At 42.4% G+C, this 16961-nt stretch overlaps 1 protein-coding gene across 3 annotated transcripts; it reads left to right on the top strand.

Annotated features, from left to right (window-relative positions):
• The first annotated feature begins 3012 nt into the window (after positions 1-3012).
• Positions 3013-15557, top strand: klhl22 (kelch-like family member 22). Of its 3 annotated transcripts, XM_076269570.1 has the most exons (9): positions 3013-3224; positions 4146-4430; positions 4984-5149; positions 5588-5899; positions 7459-7871; positions 10302-10494; positions 11267-11500; positions 11696-11750; positions 11998-12074. In XM_076269570.1, exons 2-8 carry the CDS (start codon positions 4204-4206, stop codon positions 11741-11743), a joined length of 1593 nt encoding a protein of 530 aa, XP_076125685.1. In that variant the 5' UTR covers positions 3013-3224; positions 4146-4203; the 3' UTR covers positions 11744-11750; positions 11998-12074. The 3 variants fall into 3 exon arrangements, with proteins under 3 accessions (XP_076125685.1, XP_076125684.1, XP_076125683.1); XM_076269569.1 differs by lacking the exon at positions 11998-12074 and having other exon boundaries at positions 11696-11988; XM_076269568.1 differs by lacking the exon at positions 11696-11750 and having other exon boundaries at positions 3014-3224; positions 11998-15557.
• The last annotated feature ends 1404 nt before the right edge of the window (positions 15558-16961 follow it).

The raw sequence follows: 16961 nt of genomic DNA on the forward strand, positions 1-16961 counted from the left end.
CCATGCTACATATATTTCTATGATGTAAGAGGTGAAAAATAAAATTCAGGCAAACATTTTTCATAAATGTCATTTTGATTCAGGCACCTCTGAGAACCAACTTTAATATTTGACTCGTAAATATTCAAAAGGCGCCTAGAGACCTGCAAGTCATATTAATACAAAGGGGAGCTTCTCAGTCACTGCACATTCCGAAGTCTTACCAATGAGTTCCGCCTATACGCAAACAGAATTTACATATCTAATTTTAATTCACATAAAAGGACATTCTGGCAAATGATTGATGACAGATCAAAAGGCTGTTGTTATAAATTGAAGCTGATAGGAAGGGGCTGTTGGCCCCTGATACTGCTGGTCATTTTCAATGGCTTATCGTATATATTTCTGTAAACTACACAGCGCAATCTCCCAAGGCAAACTCATTTAATGAACCAACAGGTTATTAACATTTTCAATAGAGCAGCATTTATCAGAGGAAAAGTCATTAGAGAGTGTTTCAGTGGTTCTGTGCAATCGGTTGACGCTTCTCTCATTCTGCAAAATGAGATAAAACAGGCTGACAATAAGGAGATAAAAGTGATTGCATTGCAGTCTTATGAAATATGAATTTAGATTTTTGCCCATTGCTGAATGGATTGTGATTTAAATGGGGTTTTGGAAACAGATGTCTCCATTGCAATGAGAAGTCACCTTATTGTGATGAATAATGCAAAATGTGTAGTTGTGGCCATCACTTATAAAGATTAGAACAGTTGTTCTAGTTGTCCTAATCTAATCCCTAATAAATGATAGATTGATGAGACAGCGAAAGGAAACAAGACAGACCAAGATAGACAGATAGAGGGAAGGGAAGAGGGAGAGAGAGAGAGAAAGAGAGAGAGAACATGCAAAATTGTTGTATTTAGTTACAGTGCCGTGTGTATACATACATACTTATATACCACATACAAATGTAATATATTGAATGAAATGGACACTATAAGTATATATACTTTTTTGATCCTGTGAAGGAAATTTGGTCTCTGCATTTAACCCAATCGGTGAATTAGTGAAACACAAACAGCACACAGTGAACACACAGTGAGGTGAAGCACACACTAATCCCGGCGCAGTGAGCTGCCTGCTACAATGGCGGCGCTCGGGGAGCAGTGAGGGGTTAGGTGCCTTGCTCAAGGGCACTTCAGCCACGGCCCACTGGTCGGGGCTCGAACCGGCAACCCTCCGGTTATAAGTCCAGAGTGCTAACCAGTGGGCCACAGCTGCCCTGGTAAATTACCTCATGACCTCATTTAATCAACGTATGATGACCATTATCAAATCCTAATAGCCTTGACTATAGGATATACAATGCTGCCTAAGCCATGAACCGTGCAGATCAATATAAAGAAAGATCAATAGCAGTGGCTATCAAGGCTGTGGCATTTGAATTGAACACACACCACTGTACCTAAATAGCAGCAATTTTGCTTCATCACAAAAGGTAATAAAAATCAATGAAAAAGTATTTTGGTATAAAAAATGTTGCCAATTTGCTACTGCTTTTGACGTCTGTCTGGGCTAGCACAACCTGTGTTCTCTGCGTAACCAAGTTATATGCTGGCCCATTATGGTCTGGGTGATGTTATTCTGTGTTTTTCCAACCCTGTCACTGATGTTATAAATTGTCTATTTAAAACCAGATAGCATTTATATGGCTTGATTTGGGATCATGCGTCTGGTGGTCATAGCTTTGTCCATCAGTCAAAAATATTGTTTATTTAGTTTAAATGGTGGGACTGGATTGTGTGGATTTGTATTTCCACTGGGCTGGCTTTTCTGGTGTTAGAGGCTGGGAAATCATTCAGCCTCTGGCATTCAGGCTGTGGGGACTCGTTGAGTTCATAAAAAAAAGAGAATGAACTTGATTTGGTGTATTTCAAACAGATTATGGCTCATTGGCCAATGGCTAGTTTTCAAAAATTAGAAACATGAATTAAAGGCCTGATACAAATGCAGTTTCAGGTGCTTTCCTCACAACCCACCTCCATCTTTTTCCCTGACAACCTCAAGCTTATCAGATGGGCCACATCCAACAGCAAGTGAAATACAGCCTAACATTATGACAAGTCATGCACTATTTAGATCCAGGCATATGATTCACAAAATTGGATTTTGTGTTCACTAAGTCAATACCAAAGACTGTATGAAAATCTCCTATATGAGGCGCCCCTAGGCCATATCAAGAATAGGTTGCATAAATGAAATAAAAGCTTAGGCCTATACACATGTAGGCTACTACTTTTTCTTGCATATGTCGGCTACATAAAAATGCTTGCACACACACTACTTTTTCTTGCACATGCACATAGAAAGCTTGTACATACACTACGCTTTCTTCCACATGCAAATGATAAGTTTGTACATAAAACAATTTTGACTTGCACATCCTCATCAAAAGCTCACATACTACTTTTACTTCGCACATACACTACTTTTGTCTTGCACATCCATGTAAAACGCACATACACATACTACTTTTACTTCACACATACCGCACTTGCACATCTCCATCACTATACTTTTAAGTAAAAGCGGATTTTATATGTGCAGAGTAAAACTAGTGTACGTGCAAGGTAAAATTGGTGTGTGTGTGTGTGTGTGTGTGTGTGTGTGTGTGTGTGTGTGTGTGTGTGTGTGTGTGTTTAGGCTGGTAGGCCTAAGCCATTCTTGTGGGATAATGAAAATAACATGGCAGAAGAGTGACATCTCCTGGGTGATGTTGGCACCATCCATGCATCTGTCAAAGAAACAACAAGATACAGAACTGCCTTTCACATTTGATCTGTTTTGAATCCTTGATTGTATCAGTAGGTCTATTATACAAAAACATTGTATTTTGGTTATGAACAGGTTGTTGTGACAAATAAATTATGGGCTACTATATTTAGGCATGTGACTTTTCACCTCCGATGACGGCGGAATTGTAGAACAGTTTCAGATACTTGTGTACAAAATCCCGGAAATGGCAGTTTTCAAACGGAGGTGATCTCAGCAGGCAGGCAAGAGGTTCAGCTACACAGGCAGTCATGTAAACAGTGTAGCCAGGGCCAGTAAGCTAGTGAAAGTGAATTGACTCTTGACAGTAATTTTAGCTGCGCAGAGGCTCGTTAGGATTTAAGATTCGCTTTGGCGAGTTGGTCATTGACATTTACCCGATTTACTGCGCAGGGACGGAGACTGCAACAGTACGTATTTATCTCTTTCAATGGGGAAAAAAACACATAATTTTAAAGTAGGTAGCGTCAATAGAGAGCTACTTGCTAACAAGTGATTTAGCATAACAGCTAATGTTAGCTGATGATGTTTGTTTGCTGCCTATAATAACACCACGACCACTATCTGTCACTTCGTCCATGTCAGGCCCGTGCAACTCTAACGTGACAGTTTGTCATGTAGGTTTTAGAGGACCTAGTTATTTTTACGAATGTTCAGATAAACCCAAATGTGCAGCAGTGCAGAATATTTATCTTTTCACTACAGGCAGCTGTCATGAACTTAAACATTGCACCAACAACAACAGCAGCCGGCGCAGACAAAAATAGGTCTGCTCGGTCGGTCGGACCATGTCTGTTTAGTGCTTTGTAAGATTTGGCAGGCCTAATGCTATTATCGTGAGATTGCAATTATGTTCTTTGCAATAGCTTACACGTCTGATCTTAACTACATATTCACTGTAAACTCAAAGTAGCTAGCTTAGTAAGCAAACCTACGTGCCATTGCCGTGATAATTAGACGTTGCCATGAAGAGGCCCTCTGTTTTGAGTAGCATGGAGCAATTCTGATTTGCTCCATGTTTTTCATTATTTTTTTTTAAAGATCTGCACTCTGTAACTAGGCCTATATGCTATAGCCTAGATTTGTAGTGTCGTTTTTCAGTCCTGATATGGTAATGCTAACATGTTAATAGGGATATGGCAAGTGAAATACTTAGTCTGGTCAAGTGTTTGATTCAACATTGTAACATCATTGTCTTATTTGGTGAAAATTAAACAACCTTTCTATTAATCACTGGGAACCTTAACTCCATATAAAAAAGAAAAGAAAAAAAACCTGATTGCTGTCACCAAATCAGGTTAATCAGGTTCCTCTGTCTCTCTCTCACACAGAAACACTGCATGAGTGAGGACTTGCGATAATGTGAACTGGAGTGGTCAGGTTTCAGACATGGCTGAGGATGGCAAGATGAGGCAGATGGGGATGTCAGCGACGGTCAGTCCATCTCTGTCTTGCGTGCGGCAGAAGTACCATAGCAGCAGGCATTCCCAGGGCCTGCTGGATGGTCTACTGGCGTTGAGGCATGGTGGCATCTTGTTCGATGTAGTGCTCCTCGTGGAGGGCAAGCCTATTCAGGCCCATCGCATCCTCCTGGCAGCGTCCTGTGATTATTTCAGGTTTGAGACAGCATGGTTGAGACTTTGATCCCTGCACCACTACTGGGCCGATGTCACCTATCATTTCTGCTTTAGGGGGATTTTGGATTAGAAAGTGAAAACTTGTGAGATCAGAGTATGTTGTAATGCTCATTTGCTTTCAGTTTTATTTTATTATTTATTAGAAGGGCTGGAATTAGCTGTAGAGCAAAGTGGTCAGTACTTTCCAGATAGAGAATGTCGTTTACACACCGGAGTAAATTAATTAAGTGACCAGCCATGTTGTAGACGTAGTCATCCCACATGTTTTACACATTACTTACTGGCAACACACAATAGAGATTTTTTGGGTTTTTAAAGCATGTTATAGAATTACATTGACATCAGTTATATTACGTCATGAGCAGCTTGAACTGAACCCTTACAGAAATGTTTTTTTATACACTAGAACTGTGTGAAGCACTATAACACTCTAGCATGTTATGCTATATTAATGGCTGTGGGGCAAGCATCTGTGATCTGAACAAATGTCATGACTTTCATTTCCCATTTTTTGTGTGTTGTGTTTTTGCAGGGGGATGTTTGCAGGGGGGTTGAGAGAGATGCAGCAGACCGAGGTTTCAGTACATGGTGTGACTTACGTGGCTATGACCAAACTACTGGACTTTATCTATACCTCTGAGCTGGAGTTAGACCTGGACAATGTGCAGGAAGTGCTATCAGCTGCCACCCTATTGCAGGTACGCCGCTTTGTATAGTGTGGAAAATGGCGCTTCATGTGTGAACAATGAGTGTAGGATGGAGCATGGAATGCTCAATTATGGCTATAGTGCTCTTGGAGGAGTGTGGGCATTTTTAAGACTTATGACAAAATCAGATGCTGTATGTGGGAAAAATTGAAACGTAAAGGCTTTATTGCCATGTTTCAATAGATGACTTTTCAAAAAGTTAGTTGTGCTCAAAGACAATAACCCCTTAAATTATGACTTATATAATAACAAAGTCATTTGTATACTTGTTATTTGTATAGCGCAAAACAGTGCCATCTTCAAGAATCCCATAAATTACATTTGTATTATTGTGTTATAGATCTACAGTATGTCAATAGTGGACTAGCTTGTTTGAGTTGTGGAGTATTGGAGTGTCTTTTCTTCTTTTATAAATTTGTGTACATTCAGGTTCAGGAGGTGATTGGCTTCTGCTGTGAATTCCTCTTCTCCTGGCTGGATGACGACAACCTGCTGGAAGTGGAGAAGCTGGCCGACGTCTATGGCCTGGACCAGCTGGCCGCCAAGGTGGACGGCTATCTGCTGAAGAACATCCGCAGCCTGTCACGCCTGCCGGTCTACCGGCAGCTGCCCCCGGACAAGGTGTTCAGCGTCCTGAGCAGCGACAACCTGGAGGTGGAGTCGGAGAATGAGGTGTACGAGGCTGCGCTGCACTACCACTACACCCCCGAGCAGGTGGAGAAGGACCAGGTGTGCCTGCAGGTGAGAGAGCACCACCCCAGCACTGCCCCCATGCAATGGCCCCATTCCAAAGTCCTGCTTCAGAAAATAATAAGTCCTATCACATATTTATTCTAGCTGCTAGTACAGCTCGTCAGCAGGAGATAAGCGGAGATAGCAGTCTTAGCAGTTTTCCCATTGACAAAATGTAACGGCTAACTAGCTTTAGCTTGGGTTACATGCATCATTCTCAACCAATCAATTCTCTGACGACACCTAACCTCATCTTAGCATAAGCGATACTCATTCACTTACATAGAGAAGGGCAGCCGTGGCCTACTGGTTAGCACTTCGGACTTGTAACCGGAGGGTTGCCGGTTCGAACCCCGAATAGTAGGCACGGCTGAAGTGCCCTTGAGCAAGGCACCTAACCCCTCACTGCTCCCCGAGCGCCGCTGTTGATGCAGGCAGCTCACTGCACCGGGATTAGTGTGTGCTTCACCTCACTGTGTGTACACTGTGTGCTGTGTGTGTTTCACTAATTCACGGATTGGGATAAATGCAGAGACCAAATTTCCCTCACGGGATCAAAAGACTATATATACTTATACTTATAGAAGAACTGTCACTTGTCTCACAAACACTTAAAGCTGAACTAGTGTGTTGAAGTTTTGATGTCAAATCTGCCATCACAGTGATTTTTTTTTTTATCATTTAGTAAATGCTGATCAAGATATTGAATATGATCAAGGTACGGATATTTGTGATGTGACTATATATGGGCTGACGTTACATGATAGATGTCTGTAATGTTTGAATACAGGCTGGAGCACAGTGCACCAGGGCAGTTTCAACGGGTTCTTTTACACCATGGAGCCCAGCTTAAAAAGACCTCTCAGTGTGTTGAAGTTTGAACAGCCTTCCCACGGGTCCCTGAAATCCTTGAGGGCCAGGAAAGGGCAAGAGATAGTCACACAGTCTGCCATCACTTTTTCTGATTTTAGCCCTTATTAGTGATACCGTCATATTCAGTAAGCAGTGGGAAAGATGTTAAAGATCATGACAGTTGTAGTCTAATTGAAACGGACCCGACTGATTTCAAAAAGTAGGAGTTTGTTTAGGATTCCATTTTTAGAGAACTAGCTTCCGATGCTTAAAGCGTAACTCTCGCCAAAATGCAACCTAGGGTCTATTTGGGAATGTTTACTAAAAAGAAAGGTTTTCAAGTTTGACTCAGGTACATTCAGAAAAAGACCCTACAGTAGGTTGCATTTTGGCGAGAGTTACGATTTCCCAAATCCTACTGGTGTTACGCTTTTTCGCTGGAAGACTGGAATCTCCCTCTTCAGATGATCAGATCACCAGTGTTAAGTGCACAAGTAGAACCAATACATGGTAGGACTTTAACTTTCTGAAGATGGAGATCTCCACCTTTGCCCCAGTCTGTGGTCAGTTGTTTCCATGCACTTTTAGATCATATTAACCAGACTGGGGATACGGTTGTGTTTCTTGATCAGTGAGCCAATCTCCTTGTTCCATTGAGTATTTGATTTTTGACATGTTTGTTGTGTCTTCTCTTGTGTGCCTGTGGGCATGTTCAGGACCCGATGCGGATGTTGGAGGCGGTGCGCTTCTGCCTGATGGAGCGTGCCGTGCTGCAGCGGCTGTTCGGGCGGCTGCACGAGGCGCGCCCGCTGCGCGAGGCCGTGTCGGCCGCCCTGCACTACCACAGCCAGGAGCTGTGGCAGCCGGTGATGCAGAGCCCGCTCACGCAGCCGCGCTCCACCTTCCACTGCCTGCTGGCCTTCGGCGGCATGTTCTCCTCGGGCGCGCTCGACGACAACGAGGAGCGCTTCCAGGTCTACCACCCGAGCTGGTCGGAGTGGCGCAGCCTGCCCGCCGAGCGGGCACCGCGCATGTCCAACATGGGCATCGCCGTGCTCAACAACTTCATCTACCTGGTGGGCGGCGACAGGAACACCAGCGGCTTCCGTGCCGAGACGCGCTGCTGGAGGTGAGACTGCCCACACCCTCATTTATTTGGGCTAAATTGTCCTGCATTCTAGACCCAGGTTCAATGCTGCACAGAGAACATTATTAATATTGTTCTAAGGTTAGCCATCTTAAGCTTTACAGTAGCAGTGTACTTCTTTGAATTTGGAGATTGCATTGCATGAATCTACAAATAATTTAGCAACTGTTTGATTGCATTGTTTATAAATGATAAATGATAAATCATGGGTGTGACAGAAAGTCTGGGCACACTCATGTCGGCGCTTCTGTCATGGCAAATGTGCTATCAGCCCTCATGATCATTGGGAATAATAACTGCTTATGGGCGTGGTGTTTTTCAGCAGTCAATTCTTGGTACTCCTTGGTAAACCTGATTTGTCTGCTAGTCGAAACAAAAAAAATGTCTATCCAGAGAGCAAACAATTACTTATTTCTTTCTTCTTATAGTAATGGATCGTTTTCATCTTTATAATTGATTATAACTGTTTATATTTATTTCTCGACTATCCAACCACCAATCCACCATGCCCAATCCACACTGCATCCTAGGATATAGAAATATATATGCTATACTTACAAACCTTATAAAAATGATATGCCAATGGCTAAATTAAAATGTATACTGTTCTGTAAAGTCGCATACAGCATATGACAGTAAAAGACTTTGATGTTTTTATTGATGTGTTGAACAGTCCAGAGCCCAGAGGCTCCATGGCTGCTTAAAATTACATTTCTGCCTCAGAATGAACAGCTGTCACCAGAAAAAGCACTCCGATCAATGGCACAGTTGTTGTGTGCAATGGCATAGTCCCTCAGGGATACCAGCTTATTTAGTTTGCCGCTCCTCTTCTCCTCTGGTCAGTGTACAATGCCCAAAGTCTTTGCCTGTTGTGGACCGAAACCTATTTTCTTCCTTGATCATCTCTCACAGGGGCAGCCGTGGCCTACTGGTTAGGGAATTGTATCGTAGGAAAATAGGACTTGTAACCGGAGGGTTGCCGGTTGGAACCCCAACCAGTAGGAACGGCTGAAGTGCCCTTGAGCAAGGCACCTAACCCCTCACTGCTCCTCGAGTGCCGCTGTAGCAGGCAGCTCATTGCATCGTGATTAGTGTGTGCTTCACCTCACTGTGTGTTCACTGTGTGCTGAGTGTGTTTCACTAATTCACAGATTGGGATAAATGCAGAGACCAAATTTCCCTCACGGGATCAAAAGAGTATATATACTTATACTTTATACTTATACTATCATAAAGTATTGGCATTTGATAATGGTACTGGGGAAACCTAGGGCTCATTTGGCATCGCTATCATTGCGTCTAGAGTAATTGACTCAGTCGTAAAGCAGCAATACTCTCCAAACACAGACGCAGCCAGACCAAAGTCTAGCTAAATTGTGTTAGTCAGCGGAACGGAGGGTGATTTACACTCAATTTAACACCGATGGAAATCACTCTAGTGCCTCGGAAGGCCAGAACATTGAGCATGTGTGTGTACGACAAGCACTTCATGTATAGCACTCAGAGTGGCCACAATTGTTAGTGCACATGCATGGCTCTGAGTGCATGAGATTAGATGTAAGTGTTAAGTGTTAACTATAGTAGTAGTTACAAAGTAAAGTATGTAGCAGAGTCTCTTGAGTGTTAACAGCACAATGTTGTGCTGTACCCTTGGCTTTGAGCATAGGGATTTGGTTTCACAGTTAGAAATGCTAGCTGAAATGATGCAATGCTAATGTAATTGGCTTCATGTTCATTTGATTATTCTGTTGTTGACAGAGGTCCAGCCAAACTGTGTCTGTGTTCTGTAAATATCTCACTTAAAGCTGAACTGGTGTGTTGAAGTTTTGATGTCAATCTGCCATCACAGGGATTTTTTTCCATCATTTAGTAAATGCTGATTAAGATATTGAATATGATCAAGGTACTGCTATTTGTGATGTGACTATATGGGCTGACGTTACATGATGGATGTCTGTAATGTTTGAATACAGGCTGGAGCACAGTGCACCAGGGCAGTTTCAACGGGTTCTTTTACACCATGGAGCCCAGCTTAAAAAGACCTCTCAGTGTGTTGAGGTTTAAACAGTGTTCCCACGGGTCCCTGAAATCCTTGAGGGCCAGGAAAGGGCAAGAGATAGTCACACAGTCTACCATCACTGTAACAATTGAGAAATGCTCACTCTCTTTAGTTATTGTCTATTAGCTTCTGTAAAACCCGATAGTTATATAAATCACTATAAGAAATTGTCTGTGATGTGACTGTAATTAACCTTTGTCGGTGTTTCAACCTATGTTGTGTTGGGTCCTTAGAGAGAACTGGAAAACTGAGCCTGCAAAGTCTTTGGAAATTCATTAAATTGTTGTTTAATTAAAAAAATTAAAAATTGATGTTTAATTAAAAACCCTGCCGCCCCTTCTCTGCGACTGTAGATACGATCCGCGGCACAACAACTGGTGCACCATCGAGCCTCTGCAGCAGCAGCACGCCGACCACTGTGTCTGCGTCCTGGACGGCTACATCTACGCCATTGGGGGTCGCGACTATAGCAACGAGTTGGACTGCGTGGAGCGCTACGACCCGCACCACAACACATGGGAGCATGTGACGCCGCTGAAACGCGAGGTACGGCAGACAGGGAAGTGGACAGAGCAAATGCACTGAGACAGACGCACAAAGCAGAGACAGGGAAAAGATGGCTCGTAACAGCTTATCCTTTTGAACACTGTTTCCTTAGTGGTTCTCAAACTGTTTCTGTCATTCCCCACTTTGGAGGTGGGGTATTTTCAAGGCCCACCTGACCCCATTAACCCGGCAAAATGGTAACATTAAAATATGTTTTTTGCATTTTGGTACCACGTTACATTTCCCGTCTCGGATCAGATGTTAATTTATATTTCGGTCTGTTTATGACTTCTATGTTTGTGTGTGGCTATTTTGTTTTGAATCTATGATCTTCCTTGTCAAAGAAAGGCTTTATAAAGATAGGCACAAAAAATTTATTTCCTCCTGTTCATTGCACCCCACCTGTCATGTCTCAATTCCCCACTAATGAGGCCCGCCCCACACTTTGAGAACCACTGTCCAACACACACAACCAATACCTTTAGACCAACACATGCAACATAGACAAGCAAATGATGGCTTATAACAGCTTATGCCTTTGAACACTATTATTCACTGGGTGGGGACTTTTTATGGTGGGGAATATTTGAGGCTGTGGACAAGTTCATGAATGTTGTGTATAAACAAAAAAAAACCTAAACCATAATTTCCAGAATGAAAACTTTTGACATTGTGAATATCATACAATACTGCACATTTATGCAGCAGAGTGCTGCTATATTTGTTCTGTAAAAAGTTCCTTAAATTGCTGAGTATATCGTGGCCCCTATAGGTGTATGCCCATGCCGGAGCAGTGCTTGATGGGAAGATTTACATCGCCTGCGGGCGCAGGGGTTCGGTCTACCTGAAGGAGACTTACTGTTACGACCCAAGTGCCAACCACTGGGTGGCATGTGCAGAGGGCCCTGTGGAGAGAGCCTGGCACGGGATGGCAGCCCTCGACGGGCGGCTGTACGTCATCGGGGGCAGCAACGACGGCTGTGGCTACAGGAGGGATGTCTTCAAGGTTTGTTGTCGTCCGCTTATAACATAATTCGTTGGGAAATAGTGCATATGTGTATAGTGTCTAATCCTACCTATGACAGTCTTTTTGAAGCAATGTATTTGCATCTGTTTAATAGTGGTGAATGTTTTGATATTAGTGCATGTGTGTATAGTTAATATCACAGATGATGGTTGAAGAGTTTCTGTGTATTCCTAGATGTTTCTCACACAAAGATGTCTGAGGCTAAAGAGAGGCATAAATTAGCCACCAGGTACAGACAGTTTCTATTTTATTTTCTATTGTTAGGAAGGATTGTTTCACTGAAACACATTCAAAAGGTATTGAACTAATCCAAAATAAAGTTACACAGCAGTGTGTGTGTGTGTGTGTGTCCTCATAACATGAGTTCTTGTGTGACAATCACCATGGTAGCATGGAGCATTGTATCATCCGTAAATGCGAAAGTAGGTTCATTTTAATGTCTCTTTAATTTTGTTGTGTCCGGTCTCTACCTGTAGGTGGCGTGCTACACCCCGCGCTCCGACTCCTGGTCAGTGGTGTGTCCGGTGCCCGCGGGGCATGGCGAGCCGGGCCTGGCCGTGCTCGATGGCCGCATCTACATCCTGGGCGGGCGCTCGCACAATAAGGGCAGTCGCATGAAGTACGTGCACGTGTACGACCCCCAGCTGGACTGCTGGAAGAGCGGCACGCCTCTGGAGGACCGCGTGTCCGGCCTGTCGGCCTGCGTGGCTCTGCTGCCCTACTCTGTCCTCAGCCAGGCCCGCAGCTGGGAGCAGCACGCCAAGGCTTCCTGGGTGGAGGTGGACTGGGACGACTCGGACAACTCCAGCGAGGACTGACCTCCAACACCTCCCCTGTGTCCACACACGCACACTGCCCCGCCCCCATAACGAGCGGCTGGTGGTCATGAGCGGTGGGTGGCCCATGTTGTGACGTGGTGTGCTAATCGGGGAGGTCAGTGGTTGTTGTGATGTGACGTGATGGAAATGGATGGTGCAGAGCATTTCGCCAAGCTCCCATCTTCGCACCAGAAGACTACAGCGGAAAAGACTGCAGCTTCAACATTTTCTTCAGCAAAAATGACATTTTAATCACTTCAGTTTGGGCCTTTGTCTGACACTTGACTTGTGAATGAGATTTTACAGATGCATCACATCATAATCGCAGTTCTCACACTGGTACGCATCACAGTTGTACACATCGACAGAGTTTCGCATGAAAGAAACGCTCAGCCTCCCGCCTCTCACTGCTGCAATACACTGGGTGCTCTTCAGCTCTTTATTCTGCAGCCCTTCTAGTGTGATCCTCCTTTTGATTTCTTTTTCGACTGTGCTCAGAGTTTTTTTAACCATGCGGCTGCATTCAGGGTTGGTCACGTCTGCTTCGTTCCCACACTGCGCTCCATGTTGCTCTTTTGTCCATCTCTGTGTCGCCCCCACACATCTGCCGCTGATTCCACTCTGAACTTACGGAGCCCCCGAAGGGAAATGGTGGGAATGTTTTGTTTTTTTAAGATACTTTTGTGTTCCTTCGCAATGGTTTTGCGTTCCTTTGTAATACGTTTTGCATTGCCTTGCCATACGTTTGCGTCCCCTCACAATAGTTTTGCACTCCGTTGCAAAGTCAAAACTACAGTGAAAGAATGCAAACTTTATTGCTAGGGGACACATATGTATTGTGGGGGAAACACACAAGAAATGATCACCACTTTCCTGCTGTTGTAAAGAAACTATTTCCTTCATGGACATCGTGGTCAATACAGGTTCACCAAAGACCAGACGAGGGGTTTTCTTCATTTTTTTAATCAGTGGCTTTATTAAGGCAGCTAAAACTGTGACTAATGTTATCCAAGATTGCAAGCGTACGCTGGCAATAACTGCACGTGATTATGATTTTGGCTTTATTACTTCAAGGCTTCTGATTGTGACGGTCATCGTTGTTGACCATCTCCAATACTGGTGTGTATTCATTAGGCAGCCTGGTCTTTTCACTTTTAATAAGATGAAAAAGCAGTGTATAAACATGCAGTAGAGTAAGCTAAGTGGTAGGGCCTTCAATGAAAAAAAACGTGTGATGTCTCATAGGTTTGTGCGTTGTCATATAAGGCAGTGCTTCTCAAGCTCATGATTTCTCATAGGTGTGTGCGTCATCATATAAGGCAGTTCTTCTCAAACTCATGATTTCTCATAGGTTTGTGCATTGTCATATAAGGCAGTGCTTCTCAAACTCATGATTTCTCATAGGTTTGTGCGCTGTCATATAAGGCAGTGCTTCTCAAACTCATGATTTCTCATAGGTGTGTGCGTCGTCATAAAAAACTCATGATTTCTCATAGGTTTGTGCGTTGTCATATAAGGCAGTTCTTCTCAAACTCATGATTTCTCATAGGTTTGTGTGCTGTCATATAAGGCAGTGCTTCTCAAACTCATGATTTCTCATAGGTTTGTGCGCTGTCATATAAGGCAGTGCTTCTCAAACTCATGATTTCTCATAGGTGTGTGCGTCGTCATAAAAAACTCATGATTTCTCATAGGTTTGTGCGTTGTCATATAAGGCAGTTCTTCTCAAACTCATGATTTCTCATAGGTTTGTGTGCTGTCATATAAGGCAGTGCTTCTCAAACTCATGATTTCTCATAGGTGTGTGCGTCGTCATAAAAAACTCATGATTTCTCATAGGTTTGTGCGTCGTCATATAAGCCACTGCTTCTCAAACTCATGATTTCTCATAGGTGTGTGCGTTGTCATATAAGCAGTGCTTCTCAAACTTCCCCTCACCTCAAGAATAATCTGGTAGGTGTATTTTTTCACACAATCTGGCAACCCTCAGAAATTCGCAACCCTCTGGTACCCACTGATATAAGGTACTTACAGATGTGTCTGTTTTCTATGTTTCTGAATTTATTAGAGCAAATTTTTAAGTGGTTCAAAATTTAGATGGACTTTACAGTGGACTATACAGTTTACTGATGCTTAGCTAAGGCTAAACTGCCTAGTGTGAGCAGCAACACTGTTTGGAATGCAATGGAAATTAGACTTAATGGGTGAAAAGTGATGGCTTCATGTATAATGTTATTTTTTCACACAATCTGGCAACCCCCAGAAATTATCTGGTTGCCCTCGTGTTGAGAAGCACTGATATAAGTTACTTACATGTGTTTAATAATCTTACTTATGTGTTGTTAATGTTACTTACATGTGTTTGTTTTCCATGTTTCTGAATTCATTAGAGCTGTGAAGTTTTGAAGTGGTTGCATGTAAAAGATGTCTTTGCCAAAGAATGTAGTGAGGATGCCACAAAGATTAGTGAATCAGAGTATTGACCTGAAAGGGTGACAGAACCGTGGTGGTCATGTGTGATGTGGTTTGATGTAGGTGTGTAATGGTCAGTTATTTAAGTTGTTTTTAGTCATTTTTGTGTTTTTGTTCAGTTGCTTTTTGCTGAAGAAGTTTTCTGAGAAGTTGTGTATTGGGAGAGCACTTTGCTAATCTTACAATACAATGCCATGTACCAATTTGGTCACTAGAGGGAGTTGGCATCACTAGAGAGAACTTCAGTTGGAAAACATACTCTGCACATCATTTTTTAATTTAAGGTGCTTTCTGTTCACTGTTGCAATTAATTATGGGCTACTGCTTCAATAAAATGGGCACATATTTACACACTTTAAAATAACATACATAAACAAGCAGATTAGGACATTTATGTTTTTTTGTTTTGTTTTTGTTTTGTTGTTTTTTTTTTGCTCCATTGTGCCTTGTTTAATCTCCTTCCCTGCACATGCATCACTGGAGCTTAATTCCTGTAATGTGCCTCATTCTTCACTTCAACCCTTTAGATGGAAAAGAAGATGGACACATGTTGACCATCTATGCTTTATGTGACAAAGTGCAATTACACTGAAGTTCATCATTGCCATGCAAAAATCAACAGCCAGCTCACTCATGTTCTTTGCCATCTGTGTTTATGTCTTTGTTAAGACACATTGATGTTCACTGTCAATAGACTGACATTTAAAGAGCTGTATAATGTGAATTAAACACCTGTACTGGGTTTATCTTTATGTAATCCAAGCTAATAGATCACATATATTACATATCATATGTATATGTAGAATATTTACATGGTACGAATGCATTTAGCAGCTGGCAAGGGCTTTATGTAAGGAGACTGATTGAGTGGCCGGAAGATAATACTACTAGTCTATATGCACCAGAAATCCTAGTGGAGCTAAAAACTGACTTTGACACCAGCGATCACTTTTATTGGGTCAGGAATAGTCATTCAGAGAGACATTGTTTGGTGTAACAATGTCCCTTCCAGAGGCTTGCCTGGCCAGTGGTGATGTCCCTTTATCCCTAGTTCTCCTCCCCACTAACACATAGAGATTTTAGCTATATGAGAATGTGTCGTTGCCACTCAGATACGCTCACATTTCTACATCGGCTGCTTGCTCAGTGTTACTGCAGTCTGTTATGTTATGTGAAGAGGATTTATGACTTTACTAGTTCCTGTTCCCAAAACCAAAAGTTATCAATGTAATGATTTATAACCTCCAATCAGCTGTGGTATTGTTTCTTTCTTTCTTTTCATAGCTGTTTGTGTGTGTGATTGCAAAAGTGTGTGTGTCAGAATGTTTCCCTCACATGAAATTGTGTGCAGTATAATTAAAATACTACAAATCTGCTATTAAGCATGTAAGAAAGAAAACAAAGTATTTGATCCACAATACAATAAGTCAGGGGCTAGTATTCAAAATCTTGAATAACCATTTGAAGAGGCTTGATGGGTGTGCCACTATGATTCATGGTGGACAGAAAGACAACTAAATGGACACATTTAGCAAATTTTTTGGTAGGAAGAATGTTTTCCAGTTGCTTCATTTAGTGCTGGCTAGCAAGTTAACATTATGTTTTCTTGGGGGAAAATGCCTCTAGGCTTACAAATACATTGTAACACTGAATTGGCCAACATTGTGCTATGAAGTTTTACATTTAGAAATAGATTCTAACTAATATTCTTTTTAGAATATCCCAAAATTAATTGGTAACGAATGAAAAATGTCAAAGTCAAGTCAAAGTCTGCTTTATTGTCAATTTTTTCACATGCCAAGACATACAAAGAAGAAATTGACAATAAAGCAGACTTTGACTTGACTTTAACAATATGTGAAGTCTGAATGTGAAGTCTGATATTAGCAATAGTCATGGGACTATATGTGGCAGTAGCATAAGATTTTGATGTTGGCCACCCAAATCAAGTGTGTTAACGGTCTCTCATCACAGACACTGAAGTTAAAGTGAAAGACTTAAAGGTGCTATGGTACAGTAGACTACTGAGCACGCTCAGTCCTGTCCTCTCCCTCTGCACAACAAAGACTATTCATTTTGACGTTAGGTGCCACCTGGGGACACATTGAGTTAAATCACCCATTCATGCTCTGAACCTTTTTGCCTCCATT

The sequence above is a fragment of the Alosa pseudoharengus genome, unplaced genomic scaffold (assembly GCF_046254945.1).
Source record: "Alosa pseudoharengus isolate Yale_2024_CS ecotype anadromous, Long Island Sound unplaced genomic scaffold, YU_APseudo_1.1 YU_APseudo_1.1_scf_6, whole genome shotgun sequence".
Taxonomy (NCBI): Eukaryota; Metazoa; Chordata; class Actinopteri; order Clupeiformes; family Clupeidae; genus Alosa; species Alosa pseudoharengus.